The sequence below is a fragment of the Podarcis cretensis genome (assembly GCF_951804945.1).
Source record: "Podarcis cretensis genome assembly, chromosome: 16".
Classification (NCBI taxonomy): domain Eukaryota; kingdom Metazoa; phylum Chordata; class Lepidosauria; order Squamata; family Lacertidae; genus Podarcis; species Podarcis cretensis.
Window position 1 is genome coordinate 16,109,185 of NC_137186.1, and position 20,163 is coordinate 16,129,347.

Here is a 20,163-nt window from a genome sequence, read left to right on the forward strand (position 1 = left end):
GTGTGATGGAGGGGGGGAAGAGTGGGGGTGGGCGGGCTTTGTGGCTGTGGGCCCTGTGGAGCAAGAGGCAGAGTGGGAAATCACAGAATCGTAGAATTGTAGACTTGGATGGGACCCCCCAAGGTCATCCAGTCCAACCCCGCAAGGCAGCTAAAGAATCCCCAACAGATGGCCATCTGACCAATGCTTAAAAACCTCCAATGAAGGATGTTGTTGTTGTTGTTAAATTCTCAGGACGGACTTGCTCTGACTTGCATTTCTTTTTCTTTTTGCAGACGATGAGGGCAAAGTTCGAGACCCCCAGCTGGTCCGCATGTTTCTCATGATGCACCCCTGGTACATCCCTTCATCAGAGCTGGCCGCCAAGTTGCTTCAGATATATCCTTCCTTAGCCCACCGGGCACAATCCCCACACCCAGCCAGCAGCAATGTTTCCTTGCGCAAATGTTGTGCGCTAGGTTTTCCCGTCCTGGTGCTCGCCAGGTGCTTTGAACTGCAGCTCCCGTCTGCTCCAGGCAGCATAGTCCTGCTTCCTGGGGGGGGGGGGTGATGGGTGCTGCAGTTCCATAATGTCCAGAAGACACTTAGTGCAGGGGTAGCAAAGGACTTAAGGCATATGGATCACTCAGGATCCCCACCGCCAAAAAAACCCCAGGCAGGTTGAGGATACTGGACCTTTCCTCCTTCTCTTCCCACTGCCCTGTTGTGGCTGCAGCATTGCGGGATGATGACCACCCAGAAAAAGTGACCGGCCCCCTGAAGCTTGGAGAGTCACTTCCATTTGCAGCTCACAGTGGAAGAGGAATGATTTATGAGCGTTTGGCGCCTCCTCTCTGGAAGCTGCCAATATCTGCTTCTTGGAAAATAACAGCCAGGCTGTTATTTTCCATGTCTTCAAGCTGGGTGGGGAAGGGGACAAGGGGAATGTGGGATGTGGGCACCTGCCTTTTGGCCCTACCCTCCCAAGGATGAAAAAAGTAGTTAGTTGCGCTCTCCGCAGTGGAGCTGGGACTGTGTACATATCATACATCTAAAGCGCCTTTAGATTCCCAGCGAAGAATTCTGGGAATTGTAGTTTTCCTCTCACAGAACTACAATTCCCGGCACCCTTAACAGCCTTACCTGAATCTCTCCAGAGTTACCCATTGCCAGGCCCTTGTTGCGCCAGCTTTTCTTCCTTTTGTGCATAGTTGTTCTCTTTATGTCCTGGATCCTTTTCTTCGTATTGTTTTTTTGTGCTTTCTTCTTCACACTTATAAACCACAACAATGGCGGGATGGGAGATCTCTCTTTAATAGAGCCCAGGGCCTGGTTGCTGACAAAACCGAGTTCCATGCATGAAGGCCGAAACCTCACATGAAGTACAAGTTTCATGCAGGAAGTGAATTTAATTTTTTTGCGATCATAATTTTAATAGCTTGGATGCAGCTGCAGCACAAAGCCTTTGCTCTACTTTACCTATTGGATAGTTTGCAGTTTAAAACACCCCCATTTCCCCCCCCCCATACCCCACAACATGCACACAGTTCCTCCCTCTTTCCCTTTTGCTCCTTAACTCTGCCCTGAACTTACCAGGAGTCTCGCGGGTCAGAAAACAGCTCCCTGCAAGTCAAGACTTGCCACTTGGTCCGGTAGGTGCTGGAGCAGGGAGGGTGGAGTGGCTTGTGGGAAGGCTGCTATGGAGAGAAAACAAGGGAATAGTCTGGACAGTTTGGGGAGTGGGAGGTTGGGGAAGTAACATTTTGGGTTTTTCAGTTTAGGAAGCCGTTGGTGGGCCTGGGACCCGGCAGGAAGGGCAGGTGGGATTCTTAGTTTAGACGCCAGGCAGGAGACTTCCTGTTTTGAAAGTTCCTTACAGTTGAAGCATAACTGAGAAAATAACAGTGCACTTGCCAACAAACTTACTTTGAAATTTACTTCTTCTTTTCCATTCCCTTATTAATAAAACCTATCAATACTGGTGTGGTTCCCACGGGATGGATGTTCTGTGGGAATAATGATGATGATGATGATGATGATGATATATTTATACCCTGCCCATCTGGCTGGGTTTCCCTAGCCACTCTGGGCCCATCCCAAAGGAAGGTGTTCACAGTGAAAATCATGTGACGCTGCGGTACTTCGGGACTTTGGGGGCTGCCTGGGTGTGGGGCAGGGTGGTGGAGAGGTGGCTGCAAATCTTCTGCCCTCCTTGCTTGGAGACAATCTGCTGCCCCCTTCTGACTTTGCCACTGACCATGTCACTCCTGGTTCCGGCAGATACTGGATCTCGGCATTCCCAGCGGAATTTGACCTAAACCCAGAGCTGGCTGAGCAGATCAAGGAACTGAAGGAGCTTCTGGGCCGGGAAGGGAACCAACGTCACAGCAGCCTCATTGACATAGAGAGCGTGTAGGTAAACAGCGTGGGGCCCCCCTACAACAGTCCCCGTCCCCTGTCCTCCCTGGGTTAAGTTCTGGCAGGTTGCATCTGATTCCGGTGTGTGAACCTCAGGCTGTGAGCCTTGCATTCCTGGTGTGCGGCATCCACCGAGTTCTGCCCCAGGACCCTGAGCTCAGCAAGTTGGGAGCAAGTGCAGGGCCTCCTTGGTGGTGGCTCCCTCTGTGGGGTTTAGAATGGAATTCATGGAAGCCAAGGAAAACCTCACCTTGCATTTAGCTCGGTTGTATGCAAACTTTCTGCAAGCTGCAGGACTGGCCTCATGGTGGGACTTTAAGGCTGAGATCTGAAAAACTTGGCAGCGGCATGCAGTTCCCCGAGCGCCAGGGATTTGGGGCCAAGCTGGCAGGCAGGTCCTTAGTACCCTTTAGGAGCCAGCTGGTCCCCACCTCTGCTTTTGCACATCCCAGGTAGAGGTTGAACTCTTGCGTCCCCCTTCCAGCCCCACCTACAAGTGGAAGAGGCAAGTCACACAGCGCCAGCCGGTGGCCCAGAAGAAGCGCAAGACGTCCCTTCTCTTTGACCACTTGGAGTCGGGGGAGCTGGCCGAACACCTCACCCACCTGGAGTACCACTCCTTCAGCAAGATCCTGGTAAGATCCATGAAGGTGGCAGTGGCTGAGTCCCTTCCCGCCCCACCCTCCGCGTGTGGGTGTTGCTGGGTGGGGCCACGGGTACAGCCATACCTCATGTTACGTTTACTTCAGGTTGCGCGTTTTTAGGTTGTGTCCCGAGGCGACCCAGAAGTACCGGAAAGAGTTACTTCCGGGTTTCGCCGCTCGTGCATGCACAGATGCGCAAAATGATGTCACGCGCATGCGCAGAAGCGGCGAATCGCGACCTTCAAACGCGCAGATGCGGGTTGCGTTCTGCTCATGTTGTGAACAGGCCTCCGGAACGGATCCCGTTCGCAACCAGTGGTACCACTGTATTTAACTGATGTATGCCCTGCTTTTTAGGAGAGAAAGTGGCACACAAACATCACCAAACACAATATGAGCACTCTTAAAACAAGCCAAACCCAGTGCTGTTTTTCTAGAAAAAGAGGTGCCGGAACTCACCACAAACACCTCTTAGAATGGTAATGGCAAGGGCCCTTTCTCCTTGTGTGGTTTTTGGCAACCGGCAACCGCAAGCATTGCTGCCTCTGACCGTGGAGCACTGCTGCTCTGGCAAGTGGCCTTCAATAACCCTCTCCTCCATGAATCTGTCTCACCTTCTTTTATTGCCATTGAGGCTGGTGACCACCATGGCCTCCTGGCTGTGTTCTGCTTCTCACCCCACCTCCCTTTCCCTGGAACGACCATCCAGGTCTCTGAGACCAGGCTTGGCTTTTCCACAGAGCCAGGAGTGTCCTTACCCCACACCCATAAGACCCTGGGAGCAGGACCAGCCCCTTTTTTCAGAATGGCCAACCAAATGCCCTAGAGAAGGACCTGAGAGTCAACAGCAGCAACTCTCAGCAGAAGCTTCCTGCCTCCAGGAGTGGAGGCGGAACACGGCCATTAGGGCTAGTAGCCACTGAGAGCCTTATCCTCTAAGTGCCAACATTCCAGGCATCACTGTGTGTTTATTATTTAAATGAAAATATTTTTTTATTGTGCTGTTAATAAAATAAAACCCCATTAGGGCGGCTTGCAAATCAGTATAAACAAGAGAGTCCCTATATATATAAAAAGACACGACATGAAAGGAAAATGGATTGGGGAGGGAGGAGGAAATATGCATGCTCAGGTACAAAATCTTAGTTGCCTCACTGGGTTTGTGTTGGTGTTTTTAAAACAGATGTGCTGTTTTCTGGGCCCTATCTGGGCACCATTCAAACGGCTGGCCTGCCTCAGCCTCAACTGATCTGCTTTCCCCTCCCCCCCCCCCCAGTTCCAAGACTACCACAGTTTCGTCATGCATGGCTGCACGGTGGACAACCCCATCCTGGAGCGCTTCATCACCCTCTTCAACAGCGTCTCCCAGTGGGTGCAGCTCATGGTGCTCAGCAAGCCCACCGCCCAGCAGCGAGCCCAGGTCATCACTCGCTTCGTCATGGTGGCTCAGGTGAGAAATGGCAGCGCCCAGAACGTCCTTGCCTTCTGCAACCCTCTTGAGATTGTCACCTGCTTTTGATTTTGAGCCTCTCAAATCAAACAAACAAACAAACAAACAAACAAACAAGCCACTGAACGTAGCCAACTGCCATTCTTGTGTTGCCACCCTCTGGACCTCACATGGAGGAAGCACACAAAGAAGGGCTTCTGAGGACGATCTCAGGGTCCAGGACTTTTTATTTGGTGAGAGGCAGTCCTTGGTATAGTGCTTAATAGCGGTGGACTTGTAATCTGGTGAACCGGGTTCGCTTCCCCGCTCCTCCACATGCAGCTGCTGTGTGACCTTGGGTTAGTCACACTTCTCTGAAGTCTCTCAGCCCCACTCACCTCACAGAGTGTTTGTTGTGGGGGAAGAAGGGAAAGGAGAATGTTAGCCGCTTTGAGACTCCTTTGGGTAGTGATAAAGCGGGATATCAAATCCAAACTCTTCTTCTTTTTCTTGAGGTGTTGCGCTATCACTGAGCATCCTATGTAAGAGGTTCTAGGGCCCGGATCCTGTATTTTATAACCCCGATTCCTAAAGCGCTATAACCCAGCGGGGACCCAAACTGTGAACTTTGCAGACAAGTCCAGATTAGGACAGACGTCTTGATTTTTATATACCAAACGCGAGCTGGTGCATTTACCACCCAAGTTTCTTCCAATTCCAAATCCCCCTTAAACAGACAAACAAACATCAGCCCAGCTGTGATTCCTCCTTTGCGAGGGGTTGGACTGGACTCTACAGCTCCACAGTTCTGTGATTCAGGTCTTGCCCTGTTTTTCCTGCTCCTTGCCTCTCGGCAACCTCCCCAAAGGTTTCTAAGCGTGAGCGCCTGGAGCCCGGAGCCTCAATTAGTGGGGATGGCAGCTAAATTAATCAAACCTGCTGGCCCTTTGCCTCTCCCTGCTGGACAGTGTGAAGTTCAGAGCAACCTTTTTTCTAGGTCGTTTTTCTTTGAAGAGGAGAGAGAGAGAGAGAAAGCGCACACACGGGAGACTCTCTAAATATCTATTTATACATTCAAGAGATTGAGAAGGGGGCGGGAGGTGATCCAGGAGCAGCACAAAACTGCCTGCTCCAGATTACAGCTGGCGTCAAAGATCATCCAGGGGCCTGGGGCTCCCCTCCAGCGGCCTTTGGGCTACTCCAGTTTGCACATGGACTCCCCCTGATTTGGTGGGTCTGGGCCCAAGGAGATTAGGGATGGCGGGGAGGGGGAGACTTCCTGCATGTCTTAGGATGCTGGGAAATCAGGTTCCTCAGGTAGGGGTGAAGCAGGGACGCCCCACACTAGAAGAGAGGCAGCAGGGTGTAGTGGTTAGTGTTAGGCTGGGACCTGGGAGACCAGGGTTCACATTCCCCACTTGGGCCAGTCTCTGCCTCTCAGCCCAACCCACCTCGCAGGGTTGTTGTGGGGGGTCAAATGAGGAGGAGGAGGGGAAGCACTGTGTAAACCAGCATGAGTTCCTTGGAGGAGAGCTTGGGATATAAATGCAGATGATGATGATGATGAAATCATCATCATCATCATCATCATCATCATCATCATCATCATCATCAGAGTGACTGGCCGGGAATGATTACTTTGCACAATTCTGAATGCTTGAAGGTATCACCTGCAGATCTTTCATTTTTTCTTTTTCAAATCAGAAGCAACAATAGGGGCAGGGGCTGTTTGAAATCCAAATTGTGGCATGGGGGGTGTTATTTTAAAACACTGCTCCCCACCCCCTCTAAGAGCTGTTTCTTTCAATAGTAAAAATAAAATAAAATAGTGATGATTAAATAAAAATGAGGTTCCCCAGCTAAAAGACCTGAATTGCTCTAACTGACAGGGAGTCCTGCTTTCCCCAGCTTTCCTGGGAACCTCCCTCCTCCCAAAAAATATCCTCCACTGTGACCTATCCCGTTACTCCAGTTAAAAGGGGAGTTTGCCTCTGTGGGCTATGTGTGTTTTTCTTGTTCTTCTGAAGCTGCTGAGAAGAAGAACCTTGATTAGAAATGTTAAGTCTTTCTTCAAATTGCATCCACTGAAACTGTGAGGTGAGGGTTGACTCTGCTCCTGCCTCTGCTTCCCACTACAGTGGTACCTCGTTTTAAGAACTTAATTCGTTCCGGAGGTCTGTTCTTAACCTGAAACTGTTCTTAACCTGAGGTAGCACTTTCGCTAATGGGGCCTCCCGCCGCCGCCGCACGGCCACCACATGATTTTTGTTCTCATCCTGAAGCAAAGTTCTTAACCCGAGGTACTATTTCTGGGTTAACGGAGTCTGTAACCTGAAGCGTATGTAACCTGAGGTACCACTGTATTTCTTCCTCTTCTGCCTTGTCCTTCAACCCCCCCCCCAAACTTCTCCTCTCCTTCTGCTCTCAGAGGCTCCTCCAGCTGCAGAATTTCAACACCCTGATGGCCGTGGTGGGGGGACTCAGCCACAGCTCCATCTCCCGCCTCAAGGAGACCCACAGTTTCGTGAGCCAGGAGACCACCAAGGTAGGTGGTAGTGGTGGTGGGTCTTTTTTGCATTGAGAGGAGAGGCAGGCTGTGTAAGGAGCTCACAGGGGCTGCAGAATCTGTAGGCCAGAGGCTCTCAGCAGGCTCCACACTTGCCTCTCTTGCTGCTGCTTATTCTCTTGCCTGCCCCCCTCCTTGGGCTGGGTCTGCACCCCCCATCCTTAAAGGGAGATGAAAGGGTGTGTGCAGCAGATTGATGCTTTGGGTTTTAGATCCTCTGTGGGTGGGGCTGCCTAAAGACCTGCCACTCTGCCTCCCACCCCTCTGGTGCAAAGACACCCTTATCTTTCATTTGTAGGGCTGGGTCAGCCAGCCTCTGGCCTTTGGGAAGGAGGCGTGAGGGCTCTGGCACTGTCCTAGAGTCCTCCTGGCTCCTTCCCAAAGCCTAGTTAGTGCTTTCCCAGTTTTCAGGAGGAGGTGGGAAGGCTCTAGGACCCTGCCAGAGCCTGGTGCCTCCTTCCCAAAGCCCACAGCATCACTTGGCTGGCTTTGGGAAGGCAGCACAAGAGCTGGGGGTGGAGAATCAAATTTTGGCCTCACTCCACCCCCACAGTGTGTGGGTTCCATGTTGAAGTACTCTTGCAGTCCTCTTGGTAGGAAAAGTTGGACCTGATCCTGCCCTAGTACAACCTCAGAGCTCCACACCTCTGGCATTTCCTCTGACTTGCCTTATCTGCATTTGCCCGTATGTTGGTTGAATAGCAACCATTTGGAAGAAGCAAGTGGCTAGCCCTCATGGGAAGAGCTGAGCTTCTCTGGAGGTAGGGCTTCCCCCTCCTCATCCTTCACGCCTTCCTTCAAGGGGCTGTTGTTGTTGTCAACTCTTTGTTTTCCCCTGTCCTGCTCAGGTCTGGGAGTCACTGACGGAATTGCTGACGTCCGTGGGGAACTACAGCCGCTACCGGCGGCGCTTTGCCGAGTGCGTGGGCTTTAAGTTCCCCATCCTGGGGGTTCACCTCAAGGACCTGGTGGCCGTCCACGTGGCCCTCCCCGACTGGCTGGACCGGGCGCACAAGTGCCTCAACGGGAACAAGATGCAGCAGCTGTTCAGCATCCTCAGTGAGTTGGCCATGGTCCAGAGCATCCGCCCGCCCTTTGAGGCCAATCCTGACCTCCTCAACCTGCTCATGGTAAGCTCTGCTTCTGCCCCCATGTGGAGGGCAGGCCACGCCCTTGGGTGTCCCCCCAGTTTCCAGTCCTGGAATGCCAGTGCTTAGAGGTTGCTCCTTCCCATCAATCTCTTCCCTGCCCCACTTCAGATTTCAAGACACTTGGTCATTTTTGTGGGAATGTTGAGGATCGTAGGAGAGGATATATTGATTAAATATTATCCTTCCTCACTCATGCTAGTGAGCTAGTAGCAGGGCACATTCTCTTGTACATAGCAGGAAGCTAGCTGGTAGGTTCGTTTGAATCTCTTGAGTTAAGCAATCCAGTGTGGCTTCTCCAGATTGGATTGTTCCTGGTAAATCTCCTTTGGAGTAAAGGTAAAGGGACCCCTGACCATTAGGTCCAGTTGTGGCGGACTCTGGGATTGTGGCGCTCATCTCACTTTACTGGCCGAGGGAGCCGGGGTACAGCGTCCGGGTCATGTGGCCAGCATGACTAAGCCGCTTCTGGCAAAACCAGAGCAGCGCACGGAAACGCTGTTTACCTATTTATCTACTTGCACTTTGACGTGCTTTCAAACTGCTAGGTTGGCAGGAACAGGGACCTAGCAACAGGAGCTCACTCTGTCATGGGGATTCGAACCGCCAACCTTCTGATCGGCAAGTCCTAGGCTCTGTGGTTTAACCCACAGCGCCACCCGCATCCTCTTTAGTTCCCTCTTAAAAACAATAATGACACAACAGTCTTCTTTAAAAGTAATGATAAGGTTTACTTACATCATCTTCCTCAACCTCAGCCCTCCAGATGTTTTTGGCCTACAACTCCCATGATACCTAGCTAGCAGGACCAGTGGTCAGGGATGATGGGAATTGTAGTCTCAGAACATCTGGAGGGCCGAGGTTGAGGAAGCCTGACTTACATTCAGTTCACAGAATGATCCTGAAGGCAGGCTTTAGCTTTTAGTTACAGTTACAGACAAAGGTGTGGATTCATCCTCTTGTGAGGAATGAGCCCATGTGCTGCTGGCTGAGAAACAAGCACACAGCAAAAGCATCAAGGAAGGTAGTCAAGAAAGTGAGAGCATGAGGAGAGAAGGGAAGATGGCTGTGTGACCAGCCCTTTTATGGGGTCTCCCAGGGTCATGCCCATCTAGCTGGTCACACAGGGGGAGGATGCTCCAGACCAGGTGTGACAGGAAGTCCACCTGGCTGGAGCAACATCCCCCTGTGTGTCCACTCTGGGCAAACAGGAAATGTTGTATTTGACTGCTTCTGTGATGTTACATCCCACAATTTTAATTGCTTGCGGTGACCTCTGGGTCTCCCTTTGCAACGCAGCCCAGTTGCATTTGAGGCAACAGGATGGGGGCCTACAAAACTTCCTCAACAAAGTTTGTTTATTTATTTATTTTAGCTAAGTTGGTAGAGCATGAGACTCTACCGAGTCACGGGTTCGGGTCCCATGTTGAGTGAAAGATTCCTGCATTTCAGGGGGTTGGGCTAGATGACCATACAATAAAACCGTAGGAAAGTTAAAAAGAGACTTCAGTTAGCCATTGTGGGAGAATATGTTCTTACAGTAATTATCTGCATGGACCTGGCCAGAAAAGCCCAGAAAAGTTTTCTGCTGGCATTTAAAAGGTTGAAACAGAAGAAACCTGCTGAATCTCCAGTGGCAGAGAGTTCCACTGGTCTGGGCTGGTGGTACAAAAGGCTCTTTTTCTCGTTGTTGTCTGATAAGCATCAGCAACTCAGGGAACGATCAATTATACCCCTGCAGATGATCTTAGTGACTGAGCTGGGATATAAGGACTCAGGCAGCCCCTGAAACACCCTGGACTTAAATACCCACCTAGTGAGGGCGGGGGCTGCATTGAGCAGTGGGGATCCCATCCTTGCAGTTAGAAGTTTTTGGAGAAAGGCTGTAACAGATCTAGCAGGAAAGGGAGAAGCAGAAAGTGTTGTGGGACTTTCAAGGCTAGTTGTGGACCGAACTGAGGTCAACTGGCAAGCAGAACATTCTCTATACAAAACGGGGGCAACTCTAATATTGGAAACACCAAGTCTCAAGCTCTAACTTTGCTTTGTGTGTCTCTCAGGTCTCCCTGGATCAGTACCAGACAGAAGAGGAGATCTACCAGCTCTCTCTGCAGCGGGAGCCCCGGAACAAATCCACGGTAAGCCCCCGATGATACTGGCAGGATCGAGACGGGGCCCAAATCAAAGCAGCCCTAGTGTGTGGTGGAAATGGCAGTGGAAGAGGAGTGTGTGCGTGTGTTTTTTCCTCATCCTCTTGCCACCTTGTAACTGCCAGCTGAGAGACAGTGCAGTGCAGTGGTTAGAGTGTCAGACCAGGACCTGGGAGACCAGGGTTCAAATCCCCCACTCAGCCATGAGGCTCACTGGGTGACCTTGGGGGCCAGTCCCTGCATCTTGCCTAACCCTACCTCACAGGGTTGTTGTTTGGGGGATTAAATGAGGAGAGGGGGAGAACCATGTATGCTGCTACCTTCAGCTGTCTGGAGAAAAGGGTGTGGTATATAACTGCAATCAATCAATCAATCAATCAATCAATCAGGGACATGTGTGTGTGTGTGTGTGTGTGTGAGAGAGAGAGAGAGAGAGAGAGAGAGAGAGGTGTGGCTTGTGCCCAGGCAAGAACCTGTGAAACCCCACAATCTTTCCTTTTTGGGGTCTGAGCCCTCGACCTGCTGCTTGTGGCCTTGGCCTCATATCTCCATGGCGGAGCCCCTGCCATTGCATTTAGGCGGCCGCAGGTTCAATTCCCAGGATCTCAATTTCAGGATCAGGGAAGAAATTATTGGGAAGAGCCTCCTCAGCCTCAGAAGCCCACCTGATCATAGCAGCAGACCATTTAGGAATATATACATATATGTGTGTGTGTGTGTGTGTATGCGCAGAGCTATTTTTTTCTTAAAAAATGTTTATGGGTACTCTCTTTTTGAATATTGAAATACTGCCCCTCAATGAGGCCAAACTTAGATTCACAAAATGTTTAGGGGTATGCGTACCCCTGCGTCTCCCTGGAAAAACCCACTGTATATATGGAATGAACGGGGGAGGAGGCAGAGGGGAAGAGGGAGCTGTTTTGAATTAGACCATCAGTCTGTATTTACTATTGAGAATGCATAAATAAAGACTGTTCGGAAAAAGAGGAAGAGCAGGGGAGTCATTGCTGGGCTGGGCAGGTCATTGGTCGATGGCTCAGGACAAGGCAGCGCCTTCTATCCCTGGCGTGACCCTGAGTGACCCCCTCTGGCCTCCTTGGGAGCCGAGCATGACATGAGCATTGCAAATGGATTTGACATCTGGAGAGAGGAAGGGGGAAGAGCAGAAACTGCTGCGACAGGGGCAGCAAGAGTTACAAAGCACTTAAAGGCACAGGATCATAGAATCGCAGAGTTGGACGGGACCATGAGAGTCATTTAGTTCATAGGCAGGCAAACTAAGGCCCAGTGGCCGAATCCAGCCCAATCGTCTTCTCAATCTGGGAATCAGTGTGTTTTTACATGAGTAGAATGTGTCCTTCTACTTAAAATGCATCTCTGGGTTATTTGTGTGGGCATAGGAATTCGTTCTCCCCCCCAAAAAATATAGTCCGGCCCCCCACAAGGTCTGAGGGACAGTGGACTGGCCCCCTGCTGAAAAAGTTTGCTGACCTCTGACTAGCCCAACCCTCTGCAGTGCAGGAATCACAGCTAAGGAGGCCTTAACAGATGCCCATCTGACTGCTGCTTAAAAACCGCCAGCGAAGAAGAGTCCACCCCCTTCCCAGGTTGTCCGTTCCACTGTCAAACAGCTCTTGCCCCCCCCCCCCGTAAACTATTCCTGATATTTAGTTGGAATTTCTTTTCTTGTTATTTGAATCCGTTGGTTGGGGTCTTTCCCTCTGGAGCAGCAGAAAACAAGCTTGCTCTGTCTTCCCAGTGACAGCTCTTCAGATATTTGAAGCCTGCTATCGTATCCCCTCTCAGTAACAAGTGTGCCTATGTTTAATTTATATAGAATCATAGAATTGTAGAGTTGGAAGGGGCCACGAGGGTCATCTAGTCCAACCCCTTGCAATGCAGGGATCTTTTGCTCCACTTGGGGCTTGAACCTACGACCCTGAGATTAACATGCTCTACCCACTGAGAAATGAACAGGGTGGGTGGCATCACATCCACACTGTGCTTTGCAGTCTCCTATGAGCAAATAATAGTTTTTGAAGTTCTGAAAAGGGTGGGTGGGTGAGGAGATCTGGGGTTCGCTGCAAGAACTCCAGGTCCAACCTCTAACAACGCCCCTGCTGTACAGCAAGAAGGTCCAGGGTCAGTTCTGCTTGTTGGGTTCTGCTTTCTTTTTGAGGAGGGGCACCTGGAGAGTCAGGGACATGGGTGGTGCTGTGGGTTAAACCACAGAGCCTAGGACTTGCTGATCAGAAGGTCGGCGGTTCGAATCCCCACGAAGGGGTGAGCTCCCGTTGCCCGGTCCCTGCTCCTGCCAACCTAACAGTTCGAAAGCATATCAAAGTGTAAGTAGATAAATAGGTACCACTCCGGCGGGAAGGTAAACGGTGTTTCCGCGTGCTGCTCTGGTTCACCAGAAGCGGCTTAGTCATGCTGGCCACATGACCCGGAAGCTGTACGCCGGCTCCCTCGGCCAGTAAAGCAAGATGAGCGCTGCAACCCCAGAGCCGTTTGCGACTGGACTTAACGGTCTGGGGTCCCTTTACCTTTACCTTTTACCTGGAGAGTCAGGGCACTTTTTTGCAATACTTTACGTACAAAGAGTCAAGTGGAGAGAAAAGGCCTAAGCAGGCAGAGGGCCCTCTTGGTAGTGGTGCCCGCCCTGTGCAACGCCCTCCCATCAGATGTCAAGGAAATAAGCTACTATCTTACTTTTAGAAGACATCTGAAGGCAGCCCTGTTTAGGGACGTTTTTAATGTTTAATGCTGTAACATGTTTTCAATATTCGGTTGGGAGCTGCCCAGAGTGTCTGGGTAAACCCAGCCAGATGGGCAGGGTATAAATAATAAATTATTATTATTATTATTATTATTATTATTATTATTATTACTAAGCACTTCTAGGGGGTGACCTCCCACATCAGCTCTCCTCTCTCCTGCATCCAACAAGGCACTTGTTTATTATTGGCATCTGAAAGGCAGCCCAAGAAAGGAGGGTTCTCTGCTGGGGCAGCTGTCAATCAAACTTCCAGTGTTCCCCAACCTGCAGCTTTCCAGATGTTTTGGACTACAAGTCCCACCAGCCTCCCCGGACAACACACTGTCTGGAGGGTTGATGGAAGTTGTAGTCCATAACATCTGGAAAACCCCAGGTTGAGGAGGCCTGAGCTAGGTGGTCTGCTTCTGTCTTTCTGCTTGCCCCCTGCAGAAAAGGCCGCCTTTAATTCCTCCCAATCTTCTTTACCTGCTAACGTCAGGGAAGGGGTGAAGGGAGTCACCTTCCAAACTCTAGGAGGGCCCAACTAGGCTTAAAAGTAAAAGAAAACCTGAGCAGCTGTGCTGTGGTGGTGGGTGGGTACCATGTTCTCTCCCTGCCAAGAGCTGCCTCTCCAAAGCTTGCCTTTGCATTTCCAACTGATGCTGCAGCAGCTCCCAGGGAATCTTCCCTTGAGATGCAACTAGCACCTTCAGAGAGTTAAACTCCTCGATCCCAAGGCTGCTATTTGCATATCCAGCCCCCTAAAAAACCAAAACCCTGTGCATGTTAAGCACATCCGGACAATTAACTTTGCACAAGATTCCTGCTCTTTAATTTCCCTTAAGAGACCTCAGCTGAACATTCCAGCCTTGTTAGAATTATTTCTCCCCAAAGCCCAACTCTGATCAGCCACTGTTCAGGTAAAGCTTTTGTGACTGCCCTATCCTATCTGTGCCCTCCTTTCTCTGGTGGGTAATGTCTTGCAAAGGATTGCTTCTGGGGTGGTGAGGGGTTGGGGGCTCAAGGGCCGTTGCCAGACTCTGCACATGCTCTGAGGTGTCAGCCTGACCTGGAAAGCAAGTTTGGGCCATGGTTCAAAACCTGGGTTTCCACTTTGTCCTTCTGCCCCCCACCCACCCCAAAAGGAATTCTTCTACCCTCTCATTTTTCCATATTTTTTTTTTAAAACTGAAGCTTTGTCATGATACAGTATGATAAAAAACCAAACTGATCTAAACGAGAAAAAAAGAGAAAAGAAAATGCAAAGTCATAGAACCATAGAATTGTAGAGTTGGAAGGGGCCTTGAGGATCATCTAACCTTGGTGTTTTCGGCTCGATCTTAACTCTCGTCTCTCGCAGAAAGGGGTGGACTCCCCCAGCTCTCACCTAGCAGCTTCCCTTTCTTCTCCCAGCATTCCACCCTAGAAGATGTTCCCTTCCCTGCCTCTCGCACAAGGTCCTTCATCAACCAACCATCACCTTCCCAATAGCAACCCAGAAGGAATTCCTCTACTCTCTTTATATTGTTCAGATTGTTGGCGCTCATCCTTGGCAGCTTTTTGGCCACAGATGTGCCACCCCCACCCCCCCGCCACCCACTGGCCATAAGGATCAGTTCTGAGCAGTGTAAGAACATCAGGACATCAGAAGAGTGCTGCTGGATGAGGCCAGTGGCCCACGTAGTCCAGCAGCCTGTTCTCCCAGTAGCCAGCCAGATGCCCTAATGGGAAACTGGCAAAGCAGGACTTGGGCACAAGAACCCTCTCCCCTCTTGCCCTTTCCAGCAACTGGTATTCAGAGGCATCACTGCCTCCAACTATGAAGGCAAAGCAGAGCCATCATGGCTAGTAGCTATCAAGACCTCTTTCCATGAATTTATCTAACCCTGTTTTTAAAGCCATCCAAGTGCAACTGGGATAGCTCAGTAGATAGAGCACGAGACTCTTAAGCTCAGGGCTGTGAGTTCGAGCCCCACGTTGGGTAAAATATTCCTGCACTGCAGGGGCTTGGACTACATGGGTTCTTGTGCTCTCTTCCAACTCTGCAGTTCTATGGTGCCCACCACTGCCTCCTGGGGTATATTGTGTGTGTGTTTGTGTATGTGTATATGTGTGTGCATTAATGCCGCGATGGTGTTGGGGCCTGAATTTAACCATCCTTCCCAGCCTATCCCAGGCTTCCTCCCTTGGGGACCCATTTCCTGTGGTCAGGGAACAGAAACCACCGGATACAACTGTGTGTTTGCGATTGAGCTCTGCTGCTGCTTCTCCTTCTGCCCCCACCTCCCCCCACTCCCACAGACAGCTCTTGAAAAAAATTGTCCCATCTGCACTTTTAAGCAAAGCAAACCTGGCTTTGCACTTCCTGTGGATTGACATGCAGATTTGAACCCGTTTATCCCTTTGCTTTTCCGCACTTCTCCAAATTGAGCAATATAGCTCTTGCTCAGAAGACGCAAAGTGCTGCATTTTAGGGTAAAATGCAGGAGAAATGTTTTTCTTTTCTTTTTTGGAAATATTTTTTATTGTTTTACAAAAAAAATAACATAGTTAACACAGTTAAATTTTGAAATGAAACAAGATTTTTCCAAATCTTAGGACTTCCCTCCTCCTCTCTGTGGATCCTTTAAAAATCTTAATCAACTGCATATTATAGTTCATCCAAATTATGGTCTTTCAGGAGATGGTTAATATTTCGGGGGAGAAATGCAAAAGAATTTGTGTATTTTGTGAAAAAATGACGTTAGTACAAAAGTTTGTGCCCTAAAAATCGCGGAATGCTGCGGAAGCGGAAAACAAGGGGAGTTATGAATGAGCATGTGAGAAATTGTCACAGGCCAGAAACAGATTGCTCTGTCCCTCCCTCCCTCCCACCAGCTGGTGGTGGGGCAGCCCCAGGGGTGCTGCCTAGAAGGGGTGGTCAGGGGGCTGCCCAAAGGGGGGGTCGCTTGGCCAGAGCACTAGGACCCAAGGAGCTGGGTGGCCATCAGGGAAGCCAGGGTGGCGCGGTTGCTGAAGGGTGTGGGGAACCCGGGTTCAAGGGCTACTCCTTGAAGTGGGCTGAGGGTGGTTGGATGAGCATCCTCCATCTCTCCATCTCACCTTCATCCAGGTGTGTAATGAGGATAAAAGCATGTCTCTCTCTCTCTGAACTCCTTGGACGAACTATAATGAAGGCAAACATGGGGGACTCGTGTCCCTTCTGCGCTCCACCCCAGTGCCAGCTGCCTCTTAATGCAGCACATGTGGCCCCTGCAGATTATAGTTTAGTGAAAAGGCAGGTAAGAGGTGTGCACGATAGAAGTTTATAAAATCATGCACGGCAGGGAGAAAGTGGATAGAGAGAAGTTACTTCTCCCTGTCGCGTAATACTAGAACTTGTGGGCTGAATATTAGAAGGTTTGGGAGAGAGAGAGAAGAAAGGACTTCTTCACAGAGCACACAGTTAAACTGCGGAACTCACTGCCACAGGACGCTGTGATGACCACCAACTTGGATGGTTTAAAAAGAGGATTGGGCAGATTTGTGGATGACGAGGAGGCTATCTGCAGCTACTAGCCTTGATGGCTATTCTTTTGCTGCCACATTGGGAGGCAGCAGTGCTTCTGAATGCCAGCTGCTGGGAACCCCAGTAGAGTAGAGGGCCCTTGTGCTCAGATCCTGCTTGTGGGTTTCCCAGAAGAGGCATCTGGTTGGCCACTATGAGAACAGGATGTTGGGCTTAGACGGACACTGACCTGATCCAACCACGGGGCTCTTTTTATTTTGTCCTGCTTTTTGTGCTGAGCTGCATTCCTGAGTTTTCGTGGTTTATCTCCTTGCTGCTGTTTTTTCCAAATGGCATTTCTCTCCTGTTTTTAAACTCCTTCTGTACAAGTGTGTTTCTGGATTGTGAAGCTGCTATTTTTAAAATGGCTAAATTTCTGGAGAATGGGATATTGTAGGGTGGTGTTGTTGTTTTTTTTTAAAGTATGTAAGCTATCTTGGGGGAATAAAAGGAAGCAGAGAAATATTTTGAATGGATGAATAGTTTCACTTTCTCCTTCTCCCACAGCCTTCCAGCCCCACGTCCTCCACCCCCCCACCCCAGCCCGTGGTCATTGAGGAGTGGGCATCAGTGCCCAAACCCAAACCGGACCAGGCGATTGTGCGGAAGCACATTGAGAAGATGGTTGAGGTAGGACTTGGGGTGGGTGGGGAGTAGCAGAGGGAGGGAAGGGTGTGCAGAGGAAGATCCTGGTGGTGGTTACATCCAGGAGGAATCTAGACACATATAAAAAAAAGCATTGTGAAAATGCTTTTTTTAAAAAACGTTTTGAAAAAAAGATATTTTGCCATAGCTCACCATCGCCATCTAGTGTCACATTTGTATAATGCACTTTATAGCACACTTAAAACGTTTTGTTTGCTGAGTCCCAGATAATACATTAGAGGCTCCTCAGGTCTGGAGGCTCATCGTAGGGACAAGTGACTTTTTTTGTTAAAAGTTGAGCAATTTCACATTTGAGTTCTTTGAGGACTTGTGTGGGGATGCTACCCAGAACCAGTGATTTTTATTTATCTTGTCCCCAAGGCCTCGAACTTTGTCTCATGCCATTGTTATTTGCCTCGGTTCTTCACATTCCCTTCCTGTGAAAATCATTTTGGACATAAAACTTAGGGAACAAGCTGTGCTATCATAATGATTAAGGTTTTAAATGATAATTTTAGGTTATATGTTAGTGACTAAGTTTTAATTTATATATTTTTTAACTGTTGCTGTATCTGTATTGTCCCTGTTATACCTAATTGCAAATTCAAATGTATCCCTATGATACACAGGGATGACTTCCTTGATATTGTATGTGGGCTAGAACTGGTCTGTGACCGAAATAATAAAATTCAACTCAATTTTGGGCACAGGGATTTGCCCTCTTATCTTCCATTGTGAAGACAGATGCAAATAATACACGTGGCTTCTCTGCAAACTCCTTCTCCTCCTTTAGCACTCCTTAGACTCCCTTGTCATCCAAGGGTGAGGGGTGAGGGGCAGAAACATAGCCAGGGATTTACAGGGGGCAGTGTGGGTGATTATATTGGGTACACTTCAGTGATGTCTTGCTTCCAACTTACCCCCATCTTCCTTTCAGTCCGTCTTCAGGAACTTTGATGTGGATGGAGACGGGCACATTTCCCAGGAAGAGTTCAAGATCATCCGGAATAACTTCCCGTACCTGTGCAAATTTGGAGACCTGGATGAAAATCAGTGAGTTGCCCCTCAGGGCCTGAGGCTCGAACAACTTCCATCCCGCCCCAAATGTCATCCTTACCTGCCCTGTTTGTTCGTTTCTTATATATTAATTACTAGGTTAGGTAAAGGTAAAGGGACCCCTGACCATTAGGTCCAGTCGTGGCCGACTCTGGGGTTGCGGCACTCATCTCGCTTTATTGGCTGAGGGAGCCGGCGTACAGCTTCCGGGTCATGTGGCCAGCATGACTAAGCCGCTTCTGGCGAACCAGAGCAGCACACGGAAATGCCATTTACCTTCCCGCTGGAGTGGTACCTATTTATCTACTTGCACTTTGATGTGCTTTCGAACTGCTAGGTTGGCAGGAGCAGGGACCGAGCAACGGGAGCTCACCCCATAGCAGGGATTCGAACAGCTGACCTTCTGATCCTCAAGTCCTAGGCTCTGTGGTTTAACCCACAGTGCCACCTGCATTACTAATTAATAAATTATGTTAGTCTTAATTATTATTCACCCCATCTTTTTTTTCCATTTAGAAGCACCCAAAGTGGCTTGCATCAAAAATACAAAAGCTTAACCATGGCATTACCATTGAAACTCAGAACTTGGGCATTTGAGTTCCTGAGTTCAGTTTGAGAAACAATAGTTTCCAAAAATGGATGCAGGCCTCCAATGGTCCACCCACATTTCCGTTTCTCCCGTGATTTCAAGTCGTGGTTTTATTTCCTTGTCCTGCCACTTTCCTGCCTGTGGAGTTTGAGAAGGAGCCACTTTGAAGTTTTGAGGAGAGCAAGAGATGAACGCAGCCAAGTTAAGAAGAGGCTTGTGTGTCACCTTTAAAGATTAACAGGTTGCCTGCGGCAGACGGTTGGACCACAGTTGGACCACAGTCTGCTCCATCAGATATGCTTGTAGCCGTAATTATTGTGGTTTGTGTCCTATGTAAAAAGGCACCTGACCCAGACCTGCTTTGGGGTGTGGGTGTATCATAGAATCATATAGCTGAAAGGGACACCAAGGATCATTTAGTCCAACCCTGTGCAGTGTATCATTGGGGTGGCTCCAAGCTGCTTATGGGGTGCACATCTCGAACTCCTGGTTTGGTTTTGCCGTTTGGGTCACACCTTTCTCCAAGTTGTGCAAACGTGACAGTTTTGATTGGAGAAAATGACTGTAGATCTTGCAGGAGATTGTCCCCCCCTAGTCATGGAGAGAGAGAGGGATAGAAGGAAGCCGGTTTTGAGGTTTCAGGGGCAGATAAACTTTTAGCTCTCTTAAAAAAAAAAAGTTTTCTGACCCAAGTTGCGCCTTGAACTTTTGTGCAAATAAGGAACTGGGAACCCGCTTCAGCTCTGGTTGTCAAAATAAACCTGTTTGCCTTTTGCACAAACCTCTTTCTTGTTTTTGCTGCCGTGGATGCTGCAGAAGTTCATCCTTGCGAAATTGTTTTGAAGAAGCAGGAGGGCTGTTTGAAAGCTTGAGCTGTTTTTTCCTGAAGTGTGTTCTTACACCTCTCTCTCTTTCTCTCTCTCCACACACACACACACACACACACACACACACACACTTTTCTGCTTTGTGATCAGAGTCAACTTTGCAAAACGAATCTTGATACCACTTGAATTTTGTGTGTGTGTGTGTGTGTGTGTGTGTGTGTGTGTGTGTGTGTTGCGGGGCAGGGAGTAAAGAGAGAGATGGGGGGTGAATTGCATGTTCCTTCTGGCAGAGTTGGAGTTTGCTTCTCTTCCTTGGGAAGAGGACCAAGGCACCCTGGCTTTCAGCCCACCCTGCGAGCTTCCTCTGGGACTGAACGACTCAAAACTACGACAGCCCCAGAGTCCTC

General features: G+C 49.5%; 1 protein-coding gene across 1 annotated transcript in view; it reads left to right on the plus strand.

Moving 5' to 3' along the window:
• Positions 1-20,163, plus strand: part of RASGRP2 (RAS guanyl releasing protein 2) — a 40,592-nt gene that overhangs the window by 8,884 nt on the left and 11,545 nt on the right. The window contains exons 3-12 of the mRNA XM_079956762.1: positions 276-378; positions 1,569-1,631; positions 2,260-2,391; positions 2,882-3,032; positions 4,318-4,491; positions 6,899-7,015; positions 7,885-8,166; positions 10,245-10,322; positions 17,147-17,269; positions 18,222-18,337. Of these exons, the coding sequence (XP_079812888.1) occupies positions 276-378; positions 1,569-1,631; positions 2,260-2,391; positions 2,882-3,032; positions 4,318-4,491; positions 6,899-7,015; positions 7,885-8,166; positions 10,245-10,322; positions 17,147-17,269; positions 18,222-18,337 (1,339 nt within the window). The remainder of the gene's footprint in view (positions 1-275; positions 379-1,568; positions 1,632-2,259; positions 2,392-2,881; positions 3,033-4,317; positions 4,492-6,898; positions 7,016-7,884; positions 8,167-10,244; positions 10,323-17,146; positions 17,270-18,221; positions 18,338-20,163) is intronic.